Source organism: Sphaerodactylus townsendi, linkage group LG10, assembly GCF_021028975.2.
Source record: "Sphaerodactylus townsendi isolate TG3544 linkage group LG10, MPM_Stown_v2.3, whole genome shotgun sequence".
NCBI classification, from domain to species: domain Eukaryota; kingdom Metazoa; phylum Chordata; class Lepidosauria; order Squamata; family Sphaerodactylidae; genus Sphaerodactylus; species Sphaerodactylus townsendi.
The window spans coordinates 85,688,587-85,703,586 of record NC_059434.1 but is presented as its reverse complement, the minus strand read 5'-3'; the positions used below and the strand labels follow the sequence as shown (position 1 = coordinate 85,703,586).

General features: G+C 48.9%; 1 protein-coding gene across 1 annotated transcript in view; it reads left to right on the top strand.

The window, feature by feature from the left end:
- ALMS1 (ALMS1 centrosome and basal body associated protein) overlaps positions 1 to 14,645 on the top strand; it is a 63,323-nt gene extending 48,678 nt beyond the window's left edge. Inside the window, exons 9-12 of the mRNA XM_048509482.1 lie at positions 3,023 to 3,140; positions 9,720 to 9,950; positions 12,054 to 12,298; positions 14,433 to 14,645. Of these exons, the coding sequence (XP_048365439.1) occupies positions 3,023 to 3,140; positions 9,720 to 9,950; positions 12,054 to 12,298; positions 14,433 to 14,630 (792 nt within the window). The 3' untranslated portion in view covers positions 14,631 to 14,645. The remainder of the gene's footprint in view (positions 1 to 3,022; positions 3,141 to 9,719; positions 9,951 to 12,053; positions 12,299 to 14,432) is intronic.
- Positions 14,646 to 15,000: the final 355 nt, after the last annotated feature.

Here is a 15,000-nt window from a genome sequence, read left to right as displayed (position 1 = left end):
TGGTGGAGTCTCCTCCTTTGGAGGTTTTTAAACAGAAACTGGATAGTCATCTGTCAGAAGTCTGTGATTGTGTCTTCCTGCCTGGCAGGGGGTTGAACTGGATGGCCTTTGAGATCTCTTCCAACTCTATGTTTCTGTGAATGCCTCTCCCCCCAATAGCAAAGCTAGCCGGCTCATTCTGTCATTAGCACTGGTGTGCAAAACAAAGATCCCTGTCTTCCTGAACAGCGTGCTGAGATGGTGTCTGTCCTCCATGGAGGTGTCAGCACTTCCCGTGAATATCCTGTTGAATTTTTAAGAGCTGTAATTGATTTCCACCCCCCACCCTCCCTTATACCATGAACGGTCGCATGCCTGTCTGCCTCCAAATTGAATTAAGGCGCTTGAAACGGGGAAAGCGGAGCTTTAGCATTCAGTGGATTTGCTGAGACTAATGAGGGTACATCACTGCTCTTCCGCCGCTTCGTTGCGTGACTTTGATCTAGCATTAAAAGTTATTAGTGGAGTGCCAGCGACTTCACAGCAGGCAGAAACCTGGGGTGTGTTCCCTAATACTTAAAAAAAAAAAATGAAATGCAGCGAACTTTGTGGTGGTAGAACGGAAGAGGTCTTTCACACCACCTATTGCCTGGTCCTTCTCAACTGGAGGATCAAACCTGCGATCTTCTGCGGGCCCAGCAGATCCCCCACCTCTGAGCTACAGCCCCTCCCCCTAAGCAGCTGTCTTCTACTGAATCAAGCCATCCGTCCGTCAAAGTCAGTGCCGATTGCTCAGACCGGAGTCTCAGGCTGCCGTCTTCCACATCACCTCCTTCCTGGTCCTTCCTAACTAGATTTTTTCAACAGCCGTGCCATTCCTATTTCTGTAGAGCTGAAGGTCGCCGCATCTCAAAAAGGATATCGAAGAGATAGAAAAAGTGCAGAGAAGGGCAACGAGGATGATTGAGGGACTGGAGCACCTTCCTTATGAGGAGAGGCTGCAGCGTTTGGCACTCTTTAGTTTGGAGAGGAGGCTGCTGAGGGGGGATATGATTGAGGTCTATAAAATTATGCCTGGGGTAGAAAATGTGGACAGAGAGAAATTTTTCTCTCTTTCTCACAATACTAGAACCAGGGGGCATTCATTGAAAATGCTGGGGGGAAGAATTAGGACTAATAAAAGGAAACACTTCTTCACGCAACATGTGATTGGTGTTTGGAATATGCTGCCACAGGAGGTGGCGATGGCCACTAACCTGGATAGCTTTAAAAGGGGCTTGGACAGATTTATGGAGGAGAAGTCGATCAATGGCTACCAATCTTGATCCTCCTTGATCTGAGATTGCAAATGCCTTAGCAGACCAGGTGCTCGGGAGCAGCAGCAGCAGAAGGCCATTGCTTTCATCTCCTGCATGTGAGGCACCTGGTGGGCCACTGCGAGTAGCAGAGAGCTGAACTAGATGGACTCTGGTCTGATCCAGCTGGCTTGTTCTTATGTTCTAAGGCAGTGGTGGCAAACCTTTGGCACTCCAGATGTTATGGACTACAATTCCCATCAGCCCCTTGCAGCATGGCCATGGTTCTAAGGTTTTCCCAGCTCATTTTATTCCTGGATTAAAAACGCTTTCCTTCCGATCAGCTCCCTTGTTTTCAGAGGTGGTTTCTGTTTGGGCCCTGTTGAACTTGCCCATAAATTATTTTTAAGAGGCAAAAAGGAGCCCTCTTGCCTGTCAAGAACAAGAGACCTCTGGCACTTTTAAAGACGAGCAAATATATTGCTGCGATAGCCGGCTCTGTAGAGGCAGGTTTTTTGCTGCATAAAGCTCCTTCCCCGAGAAGAACACGACTGTTTAAGCTGCAGCGGGGCCCTTCCGTGGGTTCAGCAGGAACAACAAAATCCCTGCAGCTCTTCTGGAATTAATGACCTGTTGGTTTCCACACACAGTCTACCACCTTCTCTCTTAATTCCCTTCACTGTAAATCCACCGCAGTTTTGAGGCCAAAGGGTGGAAGTCCAGCTGCAAAACAAGGAGATGCTGTACGGACTGCAAGATCGCTCCTAACAGGTTTTTTTTTTGGGGGGGGGGGGGACCTGTGGCTCAGTGGTTGAGCATCCGCTTAGCACTCAGAAGGGCCCAAGTTCCATCCCCGGCACTTCCAGTTAAAAGGGACCAGGCAGCAGGTGGTAGAAAAGATCTCTGCCTGAGACCTCAAGAATGGCTGCTTGTCTGAGTAGAGATAACTGACTTTGGTGGACCCATGGTCTGGCTCCAGATAAGAAAAAGAGAAGAAGAATTGGGATTTATGCCCTGTTTTTTTGCAACTGCAAGATGTCTCAAAGTGGCTTACAAACTCCTTTCCCTTCCTCTCTCCACAACAGACCCCTTGCGAGGTAGGTGGGGCTGGGAGAGTTCTGAAAGAACTGGGACTGGCTCAAGGTCACCCAGCAGACTACCTGTGTATGAACAGAGGAAACAAACCCGGTTCATCGTATTAGAGCAGACCTGGGCATTATACGGCCCGAGGGCCACATCCGGCCTGCCGGATGACCTTGACTGGCCCCCCTGCCGTGCTGGGGAGCAAGGCGCCTTTGAAAGCCTCGCAGAAGCTGGTTGCCTTGGCTGCCAGCTTCTGCTGGGCTTTCAAAAGCGCCTCGCCCCCCTGCCTTGCTGGGGAGCAAGGCGTCTTTGAAAGCCCCGCAGAAGCCGGTTGCCTTGGCTGCCGGCTTCTGCGGGGCTTTCAAAAGCGCCTCACCCCCCTGCCTTTTGGCCTGGCCCTCCACAGTATTTTCTGTTTCTTATGCGGCCCCATGGAAAAAATAATTGCCCACCCCTGTATTAGAGCCTGCCGCTTATGTGTAGGAACATGGGAGACAAATCTGGTTCACCACATGGGACTCCGCTGCATCTTGCCTCTCAAGATGTGGAGAAACGGGGACTGGTTTTTCAGAGTGTGTGCGGAGAGAGGGAGTGAGAAGATTCCCCCCCCAGATGGTGACAAATTGACCTGAAGTCTCCTGCGTGTTCCTGTTCTTCTGTTCTAGCCAACGTGCCCCATCAGTTCCTCGGACTCCGTTTCCACCCCTGGCAGTTCCCGAGGACCGAGCTCTGCTCTCAGTCACAAGCAGACCACGCGGATGTTAAACAAGGCCGTCCAGGCAGGTGAGTAACTTTGATCCAGACTCTGCCACTCTGTGGGCTCTCCTGTCCTTTGATACAGAGCATCTTTACAGTCTTAACGTCTGCTTTGTGCCAGCCAGTGTTTTTCAGACCATTCTCTTTCTTGCACGCCTTTATGGCTCTGATCCTCTTACTAAAGGAACGGATCTTTGAACTCCCCAGAAAAAAAGTTGCTGCTGCCGTGTGTACCCGCGGCTTCAGTCTCAGCAGGGATTCCTTTTATTCTGACTGTGGGCGTTCTTGATAAAATGCAGGGCTGGTGGATCTCCTTGGTGCCCCGTGGTGTGTTTTTCCCAGTTGCAGGGCCAACCAGGAACTTTGGAACTGCTCCAGATAAATCTTAGTTCTCCTGCTCAGAGATGATTTTCTGTAGAGTTTTGCTTTGTGTTCGATAAGGTGAACTTTTCCTCTTTGCTTATGCCTTGACATCTGTCCGGGCGTGTGGAAGTAGAGGTGAAGACCCAGCTCTCTGGGGCAGCCTCACTTCCTGTTTGAACTGGAGCATACTCGGTTTCCAATTTGTTTCGGGACAAAATGCTGTCGGCAGGGGAATGCCCAACAAATAATGCGGTCTCCAAGTTGGAAGGTCCCTTCTGACAGGGCTATGCTGTTCTGAGCCCAAGAGCGAGGAGTAAAAGCATTCCGCATTTGTGATGAGGCCTTACAGCAGAAATTGCACACACAAAGCGGTGTTTCGAGGTTTCTTAACCCCTTAGCCTGATAGATTCTGGAACTGGTAATTTAGCCGGTGCACAAAGGCTGTTCTGCACAGTGAAGCCCATCTAGTTTCCTGTCAGGTGGGCAGAACTGAAATCTTCCAAGTCCCATATCCCTTTAGGCCAGAAGTCTGCAAATGAAGCAAATGCATGTAAGCTTGCAAGATAGGCATGGTAATGTATCACATAGCTTGTCAGGCCAGAGGCGTTCCTCCCATTGGGCAAAGTGGGCAGTTGCCCAGGGCACCCCCTTGTGGGGGGCGCAAAAACTGCAGGTTCGTTTGTGGGATTTTTTGTATTTTCAGTGTTTTTACGTTTTCGGCCTGCAGAGGGTGCATTTTTTGGGCTAGCAGCACCAAAATTTCAGGGATGTTTCGGGAGACTCTCCTGATGCTATCACCCAGGTTTGGTGAGGTTTGGCTATACTGGCAAGGGCTGATGGGAATTGTAGTTCATGAACATCTGGAGGGCTGCGAGTTTGACACCTGTGGTCCAACTCTATGGTTCTGTGAGTATGATTTTCTCTTCATAGTGTCTGAAGAAGCAAGGTCTGGATGCATGAAGACTCATGCTGGAATCCGTGTTTTTAGCCTAGAAGGGACCACTGGACTTGGTTTTTGTTCTGAGCTAGTTTCCTAACCCGATGGTGCTCTGAAACCAAAAGGAAGTTGAGAAATGTCCAAGCAGGCCGTCTGCTTCCATCTCCCTTCTAAGCTCATTTTAGTGCCTGAAAGCGGGGGGGGGGGGGGGGTTTCATTTCTGCCGCTGACTATTCCAAAATACAAATACCACGGAATTCACTGCCGTTATGTCTGCCAGCTGTGCCTTGGCGTCTCTCCATTTATTTGTGCAAATGAGCTTCGGCTTATGTTAATTATCTTAATAACAGAAGTGTGCGCATTTGTTGCGTGTATCGATTGTAATGTTTCCAGCGTAGGTCGTAATCTGATTCCGTTGTGTGCCTTTCCCCGCGGTAGACTTGTTCTCCTTGTTTTGGGCGCAGCGTTCGCCTCGCATGAAAACGGAAGACGGCTTTCCCCCCCCCTATTTTTAATTTCTGGAGGTAATGAACTGCTGTCAAAGCGGCTGTGTCCAAATAAACTTCCAATTACGCTGGCAGCCCCATTCTCCCGAACCTCATTCGACTGTGTTTGTAATAATATTCAGTGCGGGCCATGCTAATTTTGGATTAGCTGCGGGCGTTTTTTTCAGGACAGAAAAGGAATGTTACACGCTTCAGGATTTAAGAACATAAGAACAAGCCAGCTGGATCAGACCAGAGTCCATCTAGTCCAGCTCTCTGCTACTCGCAGTGGCCCACCAGCTGCCTTTGGGAGCTCACATGCAGGATGTGAAAGCAATGGCCTTCTACTGCTGCTGCTCCTGAGCACCTCGACTGTTAAGGCATTTGCAATCTCAGATCAAGGAGGATCAAGATTGGTAGCCATTGATCGACTTCTCCTCCATAAATCTGTCCAAGCCCTTTTTAAAGCTATCCAGGTTAGTGGCCATCACCACCTCTTGTGGCAGCATATGCCAAACACCAATCACACGTTGCGTGAAGAAGTGTTTCCTTTTATTAGTCCTAATTCTTCCCCCCAGCATTTTCAATGGATGCCCCCTGGTTCTAGTATTGTGAGAAAGAGAGAAAAATTTCTCTCTGTCCACATTTTCTACCCCATGCATAATTTTATAGACTTCGATCATATCCCCCCTCAGCTGTCTCCTCTCCAAACTCAAGAGTCCCCAAGCGCTGCAGCCTCCTCCCTATAAGGAAGGTGCTCCAGTCCCTCTAATCATCCTCGCTAGTTGCCCTTCGTACTTCTTTTTTCTATCTCTTCTTCCCGATATCCTTTTTTTTGAGATGTGTGACCAGAGACTGAACAACACAGTTACTCCAAAGTGCGAGTCAGCAACCATGGCTTTTTTTTTGATGTATGTTCAGACTCTCTGTCTCTCTCTCTCTCTCTCACACACACACACACACACACACCTCTCTCTCTCTCACTCTCTCTCTCTCTCTCTCTCTCTCTCACACACACACACACACACACACCTCTCTCTCTCTCACTCTCTCTCTCTCTCTCTCTCTCTCTCACACACACACACACACACACACCTCTCTCTCTCTCACTCTCTCTCTCTCTCTCTCTCTCTCTCACACACACACACACGCACACACACACACACACACACACACACACCATTTAATTTGGGTTATATAAAAGGCTGTGTGAACAAAAGGCACCAAATGGATTTGAAGCCTGTTTGTCCATTGGCTTGATCATTCGTGTGTGTTGGAGTTATTAATTGCTTTCTATTTTAAGAGATGGCTCTCCTTGGGCATCTAAAAGCTAAAAGCCTTGCTGGAATGGTTTGTTTTCTGCCTTCTTACTGAGGCTAGCTGAAGATATGGCCACGGACCAGATTCCTCGAATAGACGTGATGCCGTCAGTATCGTCTGCTCAGACTGGCGGCAGCACTCCGGGGTGTGAGGCTGAGGTCTTGCTCATCACCTGCTGAGGTCTTGCTCATCACATACATGCTACAGGGGTCAGTGCTATCAGTCACAGACCAGGAAAGGGATTTGGGCGTCTTAGTTGATAGTTCCATGGGAATGTCAACTCAATGCATGGCAGCTGTGAAAAAGGCAAACTCTATGCTGGGGATCATTAGGAAAGGAGTTGATAATAAAACTGCAAGGATTGTCGTGCCCTTATATAAAGCCGTGGTGCGACCGCACTTGGAGTAACTGTGTTCAGTTCTGGTCGCCACATCTCAAAAAGGATATTGAGGAGATAGAAAAAGTGCAGAGAAGGGCAACAAGGATGATTGAGGGACTGGAGCACCTTCCTTATGAGGAGAGGCTGCAGCGTTCGGGACTCTTTAGTTTGGAGAGGAGGCTGCTGAGGGGGGATATGATTGAAGTCTATAAAATTATGCATGGGGTAGAAAATGTTGACAGAGAGAAATTTTTCTCTCTTTCTCACAATACTAGAACCAGGGGGCATCCATTGAAAATGCTGGGGGGAAGAATTAGGACTAATAAAAGGAAACACTTCTTCACGCAACGTGTGATTGGTGTTTGGCATATGCTGCCACAGGAGGTGGTGATGGCCACTCACCTGGATAGCTTTAAAAGGGGCTTGGACAGATTTATGGAGGAGAAGTCAATTTATGGCTACCAGTCTTGAACTTTTTGATCTGAGATTGCAAATGCCTTAACAGTCCAGGTGATCGGGAGCAACAGCCGCAGAAGGCCGTTCCTTTCACCTCCTGCACGTGAGCTCCCAAAGGCACCTGGTGGGCCACTGCGAGTAGCAGAGAGCTGGACTAGATGGACTCTGGTCTGATCCAGCTGGCGTGTTCTTATGTTCTTATGTTCTTATGCTGACTGGTCCTTTTAGCTGGAGATGTCAGGGATTGAACCTGGGACCTTCTGCCTGCCAGGCAGATATTCATAGAATCATAGAGTTGGAAGAGACCCCTAAGGGCCATCAAGTCCAACTTCTTGCAATGCAGGAACACACAGTCAAGGCACTCCCGACATATGTTCATCCAGCCTCTGTTTAAAACCCCCCAAAGAAGGAGACTCCACCACTATCTGAGGCGGTGAATTGCACTATCGAACAGCCCTGACAGTTGGAAAGTTCTTCCTAATGTTTCGGTGGAATCTCTTTTACTGCACCTGGAATCCTTTGCTCTGTGTCCTAGTCTCTGAGCCAGCAGAAGACAAGCTTGCTCCCTCTTTGACATGGCATCCTTTCAGATATTTAAACATATTTATCAGCCCCCCCCCCCCCCCACATTTTCTCTCCAGATTAAACATCCCCAGCTCCCTAAGTCTCTCCTCGCAGGGCATGGATTTCAGACCTTTTACCATTTTGGTCACCCTCCTCTGGACACGTTCCAGCTTCTCAATATCCTTTTAAATTGTGGTTCTGAGAGCTGAACACAGTACTCTAGGTGAGGTCTGACCAATGCAGAGTAGAGCGGTACAATCACTTCCCTCGATCTAGACACCGTGCTCTTATTGATGCATCCCAGAATTGCATTGGCTTTCTTGGCTGCCGCATCACGCTGCTGACTCAGACTGGTACTCTACCACTAAGCGCAGGGCCTCATATGAAGTTCCCAAAGGCACCTGGTAGGCCACTGCGAGTAGCAGAATGCTGGACTGGATGGATTCTGGTCTGATCCAGCAGGCTAGTTCTTATGTTCTTACGAAGCTGCCTCATACCGAATCAGATGCTTAGCCCGTCAAGGTCAGTGTTATTTATTCATACTGGTATCAGCTAGCACACATTTAGAGCACTGTAGGGACAATCCTGGGCAGATGTCAACTCCTCTGTGATCCCGCACTTGGCTGCTTGTACTGGGTGTGGAAACTTTGCCTTTCTGCACATTGTCCGTTATCAAAACATTGCCCCTTGTTGAGTTGAAAGCCCCAGCTGTCCACCTACACGATGGTTACAAATTTAACCTGGTGAGTTTTGAAAGACAACTGTTAATGAAAACTCTGGTGGTGGTAGAACTATGATCTTATGACGGAATGGCTTTGGCAGATTTTGTGTGTGTGTGTGTGTCCCTGTGTTGGTTTTGAGTTTTTAACTTTTTGTATTATAAATTACCTTATTGACTTTACATCCCTACGCAAGAAGACATGGACATGATGGTCTCATGTCTGGTGCTTTGAGGCATTCTATATTGTATTGTTGAAGGCTTTCACGGCCGGAATCACTTGGGTGCTGTGTAGTTTCCGGGCTGTCTGGCCGTGTTCTAGCAGCATTCTCTCTTGACGTTTCGCCTGCATCTGTGGCTGGCATCTTCAGAGAATCTGATGTTGGGAAAGCAAGTGGAGTATATCTGTTGGAGTGTCCAGGGTGGATGAAGAAACATTGTGAGTAACAAAGAAGGCAACCAGGTCAATAGTTGAGGGCATCTGAATAGAAGTATGAGTAACAATGAAGTCTATAGCATGGGAGTAACAATGGAGATAGCAAGGTCACTGGTGGGACCATCTGAATAGAAGTATCCTGGCCTTTGTTTCCTTTGTCTATGGTCATCCTGTGTTTGTGTGGAGCTGGGTAGACACTGTCTTGACTCTAGTATTTTTCAACACTGGCAGCCAAGTTCTATAGACTTCATTGTTACTCATACGTCTATTCAGATGCCCTCAACTATTGACCTGGTTGCCTTCTTTGTTACTCACAGACAATGTTTCTTCACCCACCCTGGACACTCCAACAGATATATATACTCCACTTGCTTTCCCAACATCAGATCCTCTGCAGATGCCAGCCACAGATGCAGGCGAAACGTCAGGAGAGAATGCTGCTAGAACACGGCCAGACAGCCCGGAAACCACACAGCACCCAAGTTCTTTCTGTCTGTTGCAGCAGGTTGGCTTGAAACCACTACCTGCAGTCATTCAGTGCCACTGTGCTTGAACCGCTGCCTGATCTTGAGCGGGATTTTTGGCAGAATGGGAAGCCTCAAAGAAAGAGCTTATAACGGTGTGCTTTTTAATAAACACTTTTAATACTGGTAGCAGCTTATCTTGGGTCTGAGGCTGAGGTCTTTCCCATCACCTGCCGCTTGGTCCTTTTAACTGGAGGTGCCGGGAATTGAACCCGGTACCTTCTAAATAGAGGCTCTTCCACTGAGCTGTGACTCTTCCTGTGCCCAAATGTCCAGCCTCTGTGGGGTTTGGGGTCATAGGCTAGAGATGCTGCGGTCGTCTGTTGGCTTTATGCCGCCGATGCTTGCTGTGCATTGCCAGAGACCCTGTTCAACTCGTTTCCTGCCACGCCCAGCCCTGTTGTTCTTTTCTTTCTCCCTGCAGGAGACTTTGAGATAGTGAACAGCGCGACGAAAAAGCACACTCGAGACGTCGGCTTGACTTTCCCCACGCCGACATCCAGCCAGACGAAGCTGCGGGGAGATCGCTGGAACGAAGACGAGTTGACTCGTCCGGACGGGCTGTTCTGCGGAAGCCAGGGCAAACCAAAGAGGCAACCGAGCGGCTTGCTTGCGGAGAAAAGGCCAGCGAGGCACAAGCTGAAATGGCTGCAAGGTCTCTGATGACCACTGTGTCTTTTGTGAATGGAAGGAGATTTATGGGCCACATTGAGAATTCGATCTGTTTCTTTGTGTGACTGGATTTTTCTGTTCCTGTTGCTGTGACGTCACAGCTGACTTACGATAACTTCGTAGTGTTTTCAAGACAAGAGGTTTTCCTTGGAGAGCCAGTGTGGTGTAGTTGTTAAGAGCAGGTGCACTCTGGAGAACCGGTCTGATGCCCCGCTCTGCCACTTGAGCTGTGGAGGTTTATCTGGGGAACCAGATTAGCTTGTGCACTCCAACACATGCCAGCTGGTGAGTGAGTCAGCGGACTGACCCAGTAGGAGGTTAAGAGCTTGTGTATCTAATCTGGAGGAACCGGGTTTGATTCCCAGCTCTGCCGCCTGAGCTGTGGAGGCTTATCTGGGGAATTCAGATTAGCCTGTACACTCCCACACACGCCAGCTGGGTGACCTTGGGCTAGTCACAGCTTCTCGGAGCTCTCTCAGCCCCACCTACCTCACAGGGTGTTTGTTGTGAGGGGGGAAAGGCAAGGAGATTGTAAGCCCCTTTGAGTTTCCCTTCAGGAGAGAAAGGGGGGGATATAAATCCAAACTCTTCTTCTTCTTCTTCTTCTTCTTCTTCTTCTTCTTCTTCTTCCTGACGGAAGGGGGCATTGGGCTGATCTGGTAGCCCACAACAATGCTTTACCCTCCTCCTGTGTAAGAGAAGATCTAGGGATTTTCAGAGGGGTCGATCATGTGAAAACACCAGGCAGTGATTAAACCCAGTTTTGCCTGGGTGAGAGGGTGTGTGTTTTAAATGGCCGGGGGACCACATGGGAGGAACATGTTTGCCTTGGCTTGGGAAATGGATGGTTTTGATGCCGTGCTGGGTTCCTTCCTTCCTTCCTTCCTTCCTTCCTTCCTTCCTTCCTTCCTTCCTTCCTTCCTTCCTTCCTTCCTTCCTTCCTTCCTTCCTTCCTTCCTTCCTTCCTTCCTTCCTTCCTTCCTTCCTTCCTTCCTTCCTTGCTTGCTTGCTTGTTTGTTTGTTTGTTTGTTTGTTTGTTTGTTTGTGACAGTATCATTCACCACAGACAAGTCCTTGCATAAATGCACGAGAGGGAAGATCAGTCCACAGATGCAACAGGAATACAAATGGACTGAACTTCAACAATGCCGGAGTTCGTTCTGTGATCACTGCTGGGGATGTCTTGACTATTAAAAACAAACATGTCAATCTAAAACAGACCAAATGGAAACTTGTTTCTGTCTTGTGTAAACGTGGAGGCAGAAGAGATTACTCTGCCAGGCAAAAAGCCTGCTGATATAGCATAAATTATCCTGAAAGTGGGCTTGTAAATCAGGGTCTTCATGACGCTTCATCAGTATTTGAAAATATGGTATATGACAATTGCATGTGGACTTATTTTTACAGATTTGGAAACATTTAAGTGATTTATTTGAACATTTATATCCTGCCTTCTCTTGGGTCCAGACAGCCTGCAAGAACAGTTAAAACATCCCCACCTAAAACCAAAGATAAAATAACAAGGCCCAAATCCTTCCCACCCTTAAAAAAAAATGCCTGCTGTTGAAACCTCCTCAAACTTGGACAAGGGGCTTGGACAGATTTATGGAGGAGAAGTCGATTTATGGCTACCAATCTTGATCCTCTTTGATCTGAGATTGCAAATGCCTTAACAGTCCAGGTGATCGGGAGCAGCAGAAGGCCATTGCTTTCACCTCCTGCACGTGAGCTCCCAAAGGCACCTGGTGGGCCACTGCGAGTAGCAGAGTGCTGGACTAGATGGACTCTGGTCTGATTCAGCTGGCTTGTTCTTATGTTCTTATGTTCTTAACTTCTGTGTAGATCTGCGACCACTGTTGAGATTGTTTTGTTTCTACTTTGTTTTTTTTCTAGTTGTTATTAGTTGCTGGATTTTGATCTTTTTCTTGTTTTGGTTTTTGAAAAAAAAAAGATGAGAGTTATCAACAAAACATTCAACAGCATCAAGGAAGGTCCCCATTTCTCTGCCCTGGTATCTTGGAAGCAAACTCTTGTGTTCTTCTAAAAACTTTTTTTTTTGTTTGGTTTGTCTTTTCTCCCCTGCTAGGAGTTTCCTGGTTTGTTCCGGCGGAGGATTTAAAATCCGACCCGCAGAAAGAACCCGGACCTGGCGTCATTCTGGACCCCGGCCCCTCCTGGTTCGAACCGCTGAGCAGCACCAAGCCGTGGCGAGAGCCCCTCCGGGAGAAGAACTGGTCCGAGGAGCCCGGTGGCCTCCAGGTGCGTCTGACGGCTCCAGCGAGAGACGTTGAGAACGAGCCGCCCCCTCCTTACGCGAAACTGTCGCTGCAGGTAAAATCCAGACTCTGCTCTCGGGCTGTTTGTCTGGCTTTTGCTGTGGGGTCTGTGTGGGGGGTTTGGCTGCTTAAAAGGCACTCAGTGTCTTAATGGGAACCAAACATATGGCTCTCTCTGTGTGTGGTGGAGGGTACTGTGTTTGTCAGCAAGTACTGTCCCTTTCTATTTAAAAAGAGAGAGAAACTTAACCGTTGGTTGGGCTGGGCCGCTGCCTAAGAGGATTCATTGTCTTCCATTCTACTTTTTTGCCAGAGGTTTGGGCCATGCAACAATGCACTTGATGCATGTTATGTGCCATCAAGTGATGTCCAACTTCAGGGGACTCTATGAATGAGTGACCTCCAAAACATCCTCTCTCTTACATCCTTCCTCAGGTCTTGCAAATGGAGGGCCGCGGCTTCCTTGATTGGGTTGATCCGTCTCATTTTGGGCCTTCCTCTTTTCCTGAGCCAGAGTGGCATAGTGGTTAAGAGCGCTGGACTTGAATCTAGAGAACCGGGTTTGAGCCCCCACTCTTCCACATGAGTGGTGGACTCTAATCTGGTGAACTGGATTTGTTTCCCCGCTCCTCCACATGAAGCCTGTTGGGTGACCTTGGGCCAGTCACAGTTCTCTCTGAACTCTCTCTCAGCCCCATCTACCTCACAGGGTGTCTGTTGTGGGGAGGAGAAGGGAAGGAGTTTGTAAGCCCCTTTGAGTCTCCTTCCGGGGGAGAAAGGCGGGTATAAATCCAAGCTCCTCTTCCTCCTCCTCCTCCTCCTCCTCCTCCTTCCTGCTGCCTTCAACTTTTCCTAATCTTATTGTCTTTTCCAGTGAGTTTTGTCTTCTCATGATGAGGCCAAAATGCAATAGATTTCACTTTTGTTATTTTGTATCTTGGGAGAATTCAGGCTTGATTTGATTTGAGATTTCAGAACTTGGTTTGAGAGTTCAGGCTGGATTAGAGCCCGCTGATTTGTCTTTTGGGCAGTCCATGATATCCATGAAGGGGCGGGAGCTGGCCTGTGGCTGCAGCAAATTACTCACGCCCTGGCACAAGGGGAGCCACCGGGCGCTGGCTGAGTTGCCACGCTGCGGGGACCCTGGCCAGTGCCCGGCAACCCCCATGGCATGCACCCGGGGGCATTGGTTTACCCATGTCCCCTTTAGCGGTACACCTCTGGCCAGGCCTGCCATGAATTCCAGCCCCTTTTCACATAAGAACATAAGAACAAGCCTGCTGGATCAGACCAGAGTCCATCTAGTCCAGCTCTCTGCTACTTGCAGTGGCCCACCAGGTGCCTTTGGGAGCTCACATGCAGGATGTGAAATCAATGGCCTTCTGCGGCTATTGCTCCCGAGCACCTGGACTGTTAAGGCATTTGCAATCTGAGATCAAGGAGGATCAAGATTGGTAGCCATAAATCGACTTCATAAATCTGTCCAAGCCCCTTTTAAAGCTATCCAGGTGAGTGGCCATCACCACCTCCTGTGGCAGCATATTCCAAACACCAATCACACGTTGCGTGAAGAAGTGTTTCCTTTTATTAGTCCTAATTCTTCCCCCCAGCATTTTCAATGAATGCCCCCTGGTGCTCTTACAGCTCCCAAAATATGGAGCCCACCCTCCAAAGCAGCTGTCTTCTCCAGGGTAAACGGATCTCTGTTGTCTGGAGATCAGTTGTAATTCTGGGAGATCTCTAACCCTCTCTGAGAGGTTGGCACCCTTAGATCTTGTGAAACCCCTTCTTCTAAACTAATTTTCCCATGCATTGCTTCCACTTTGGAGGCCTCCTGTGTTTCTTCTAGATCTTCCTTGCCTACCCCTGTGTATTGTACCAGATTTGTCTTGCGTATTTAAGTGCAAGTTTTTACGGTGTTGGCCCTTTTCTTACAACTTCATAACTGTGTTCCTTCCCGGCCTTGACAGTTGGCCGTTGAACATCAAAGCATTTGTTAACAAGGCCCGCAGAGAGGTCCCTCCGGCTTTGGGGGGCGATCTTGCGTCCGACGCAGCAATGCTTTTCTCCTCTGCAGAGTTGTATCTCTCAGCGCTCTGGCTGACGGCTGAGCTCGTTTCCCTCATCTCCTCCTCGCTTTAATCAGCTCCTCCTCCTTTAAATATATATATATATATTTCCTGGCTTAGGAGGCCCTTGTCCTGCGGCGCCCCGACTTCATTTCCAGCTCTGGGGAGCGTGTGAAGCGACTGAAGCTGATCGTGCAGGAGAGGAAACTGCAGAGCATTCTGCAAAGCGAGAGGGAGCAGCTCTTCAATCCCCGGGAAGAGAGGAGGGCCTATCGGAATGGCGCGAGCCTCGTTTCCAGCAGAGGTACCAAAGGGTAGAAACGAGCTGCGACCCAGACCGGGGGGGGGGGGGGGGGGGGAGTCGTGGGACAAATTGGATCACGGGTGTAGCTGGAGGCACTGAACGGGCAAGCTGTTTTGGGAGCCGTCAGAGCAGCATGGTGTAGTGGGTAAGAAAAGCAGGCGTGCTCTAATCTGGAGAACCGGGTTTGATCACCTCCTCCACATGAAGCCTGCTGGGTGATATTTGGCTAGTCGCGGTTTTTCTCAGAACTCTTTTTAATGTGTGCGTTGTAGCATCCACGTATTTAAGAAGAAGAAGAGAAGAAGGAGTTGGATTTATATTCCCCCCTTCTCTCCTATAGGAGACTCAAAGGGGCTTACAAACTCCTTGCCCTTCCCCCCTCAC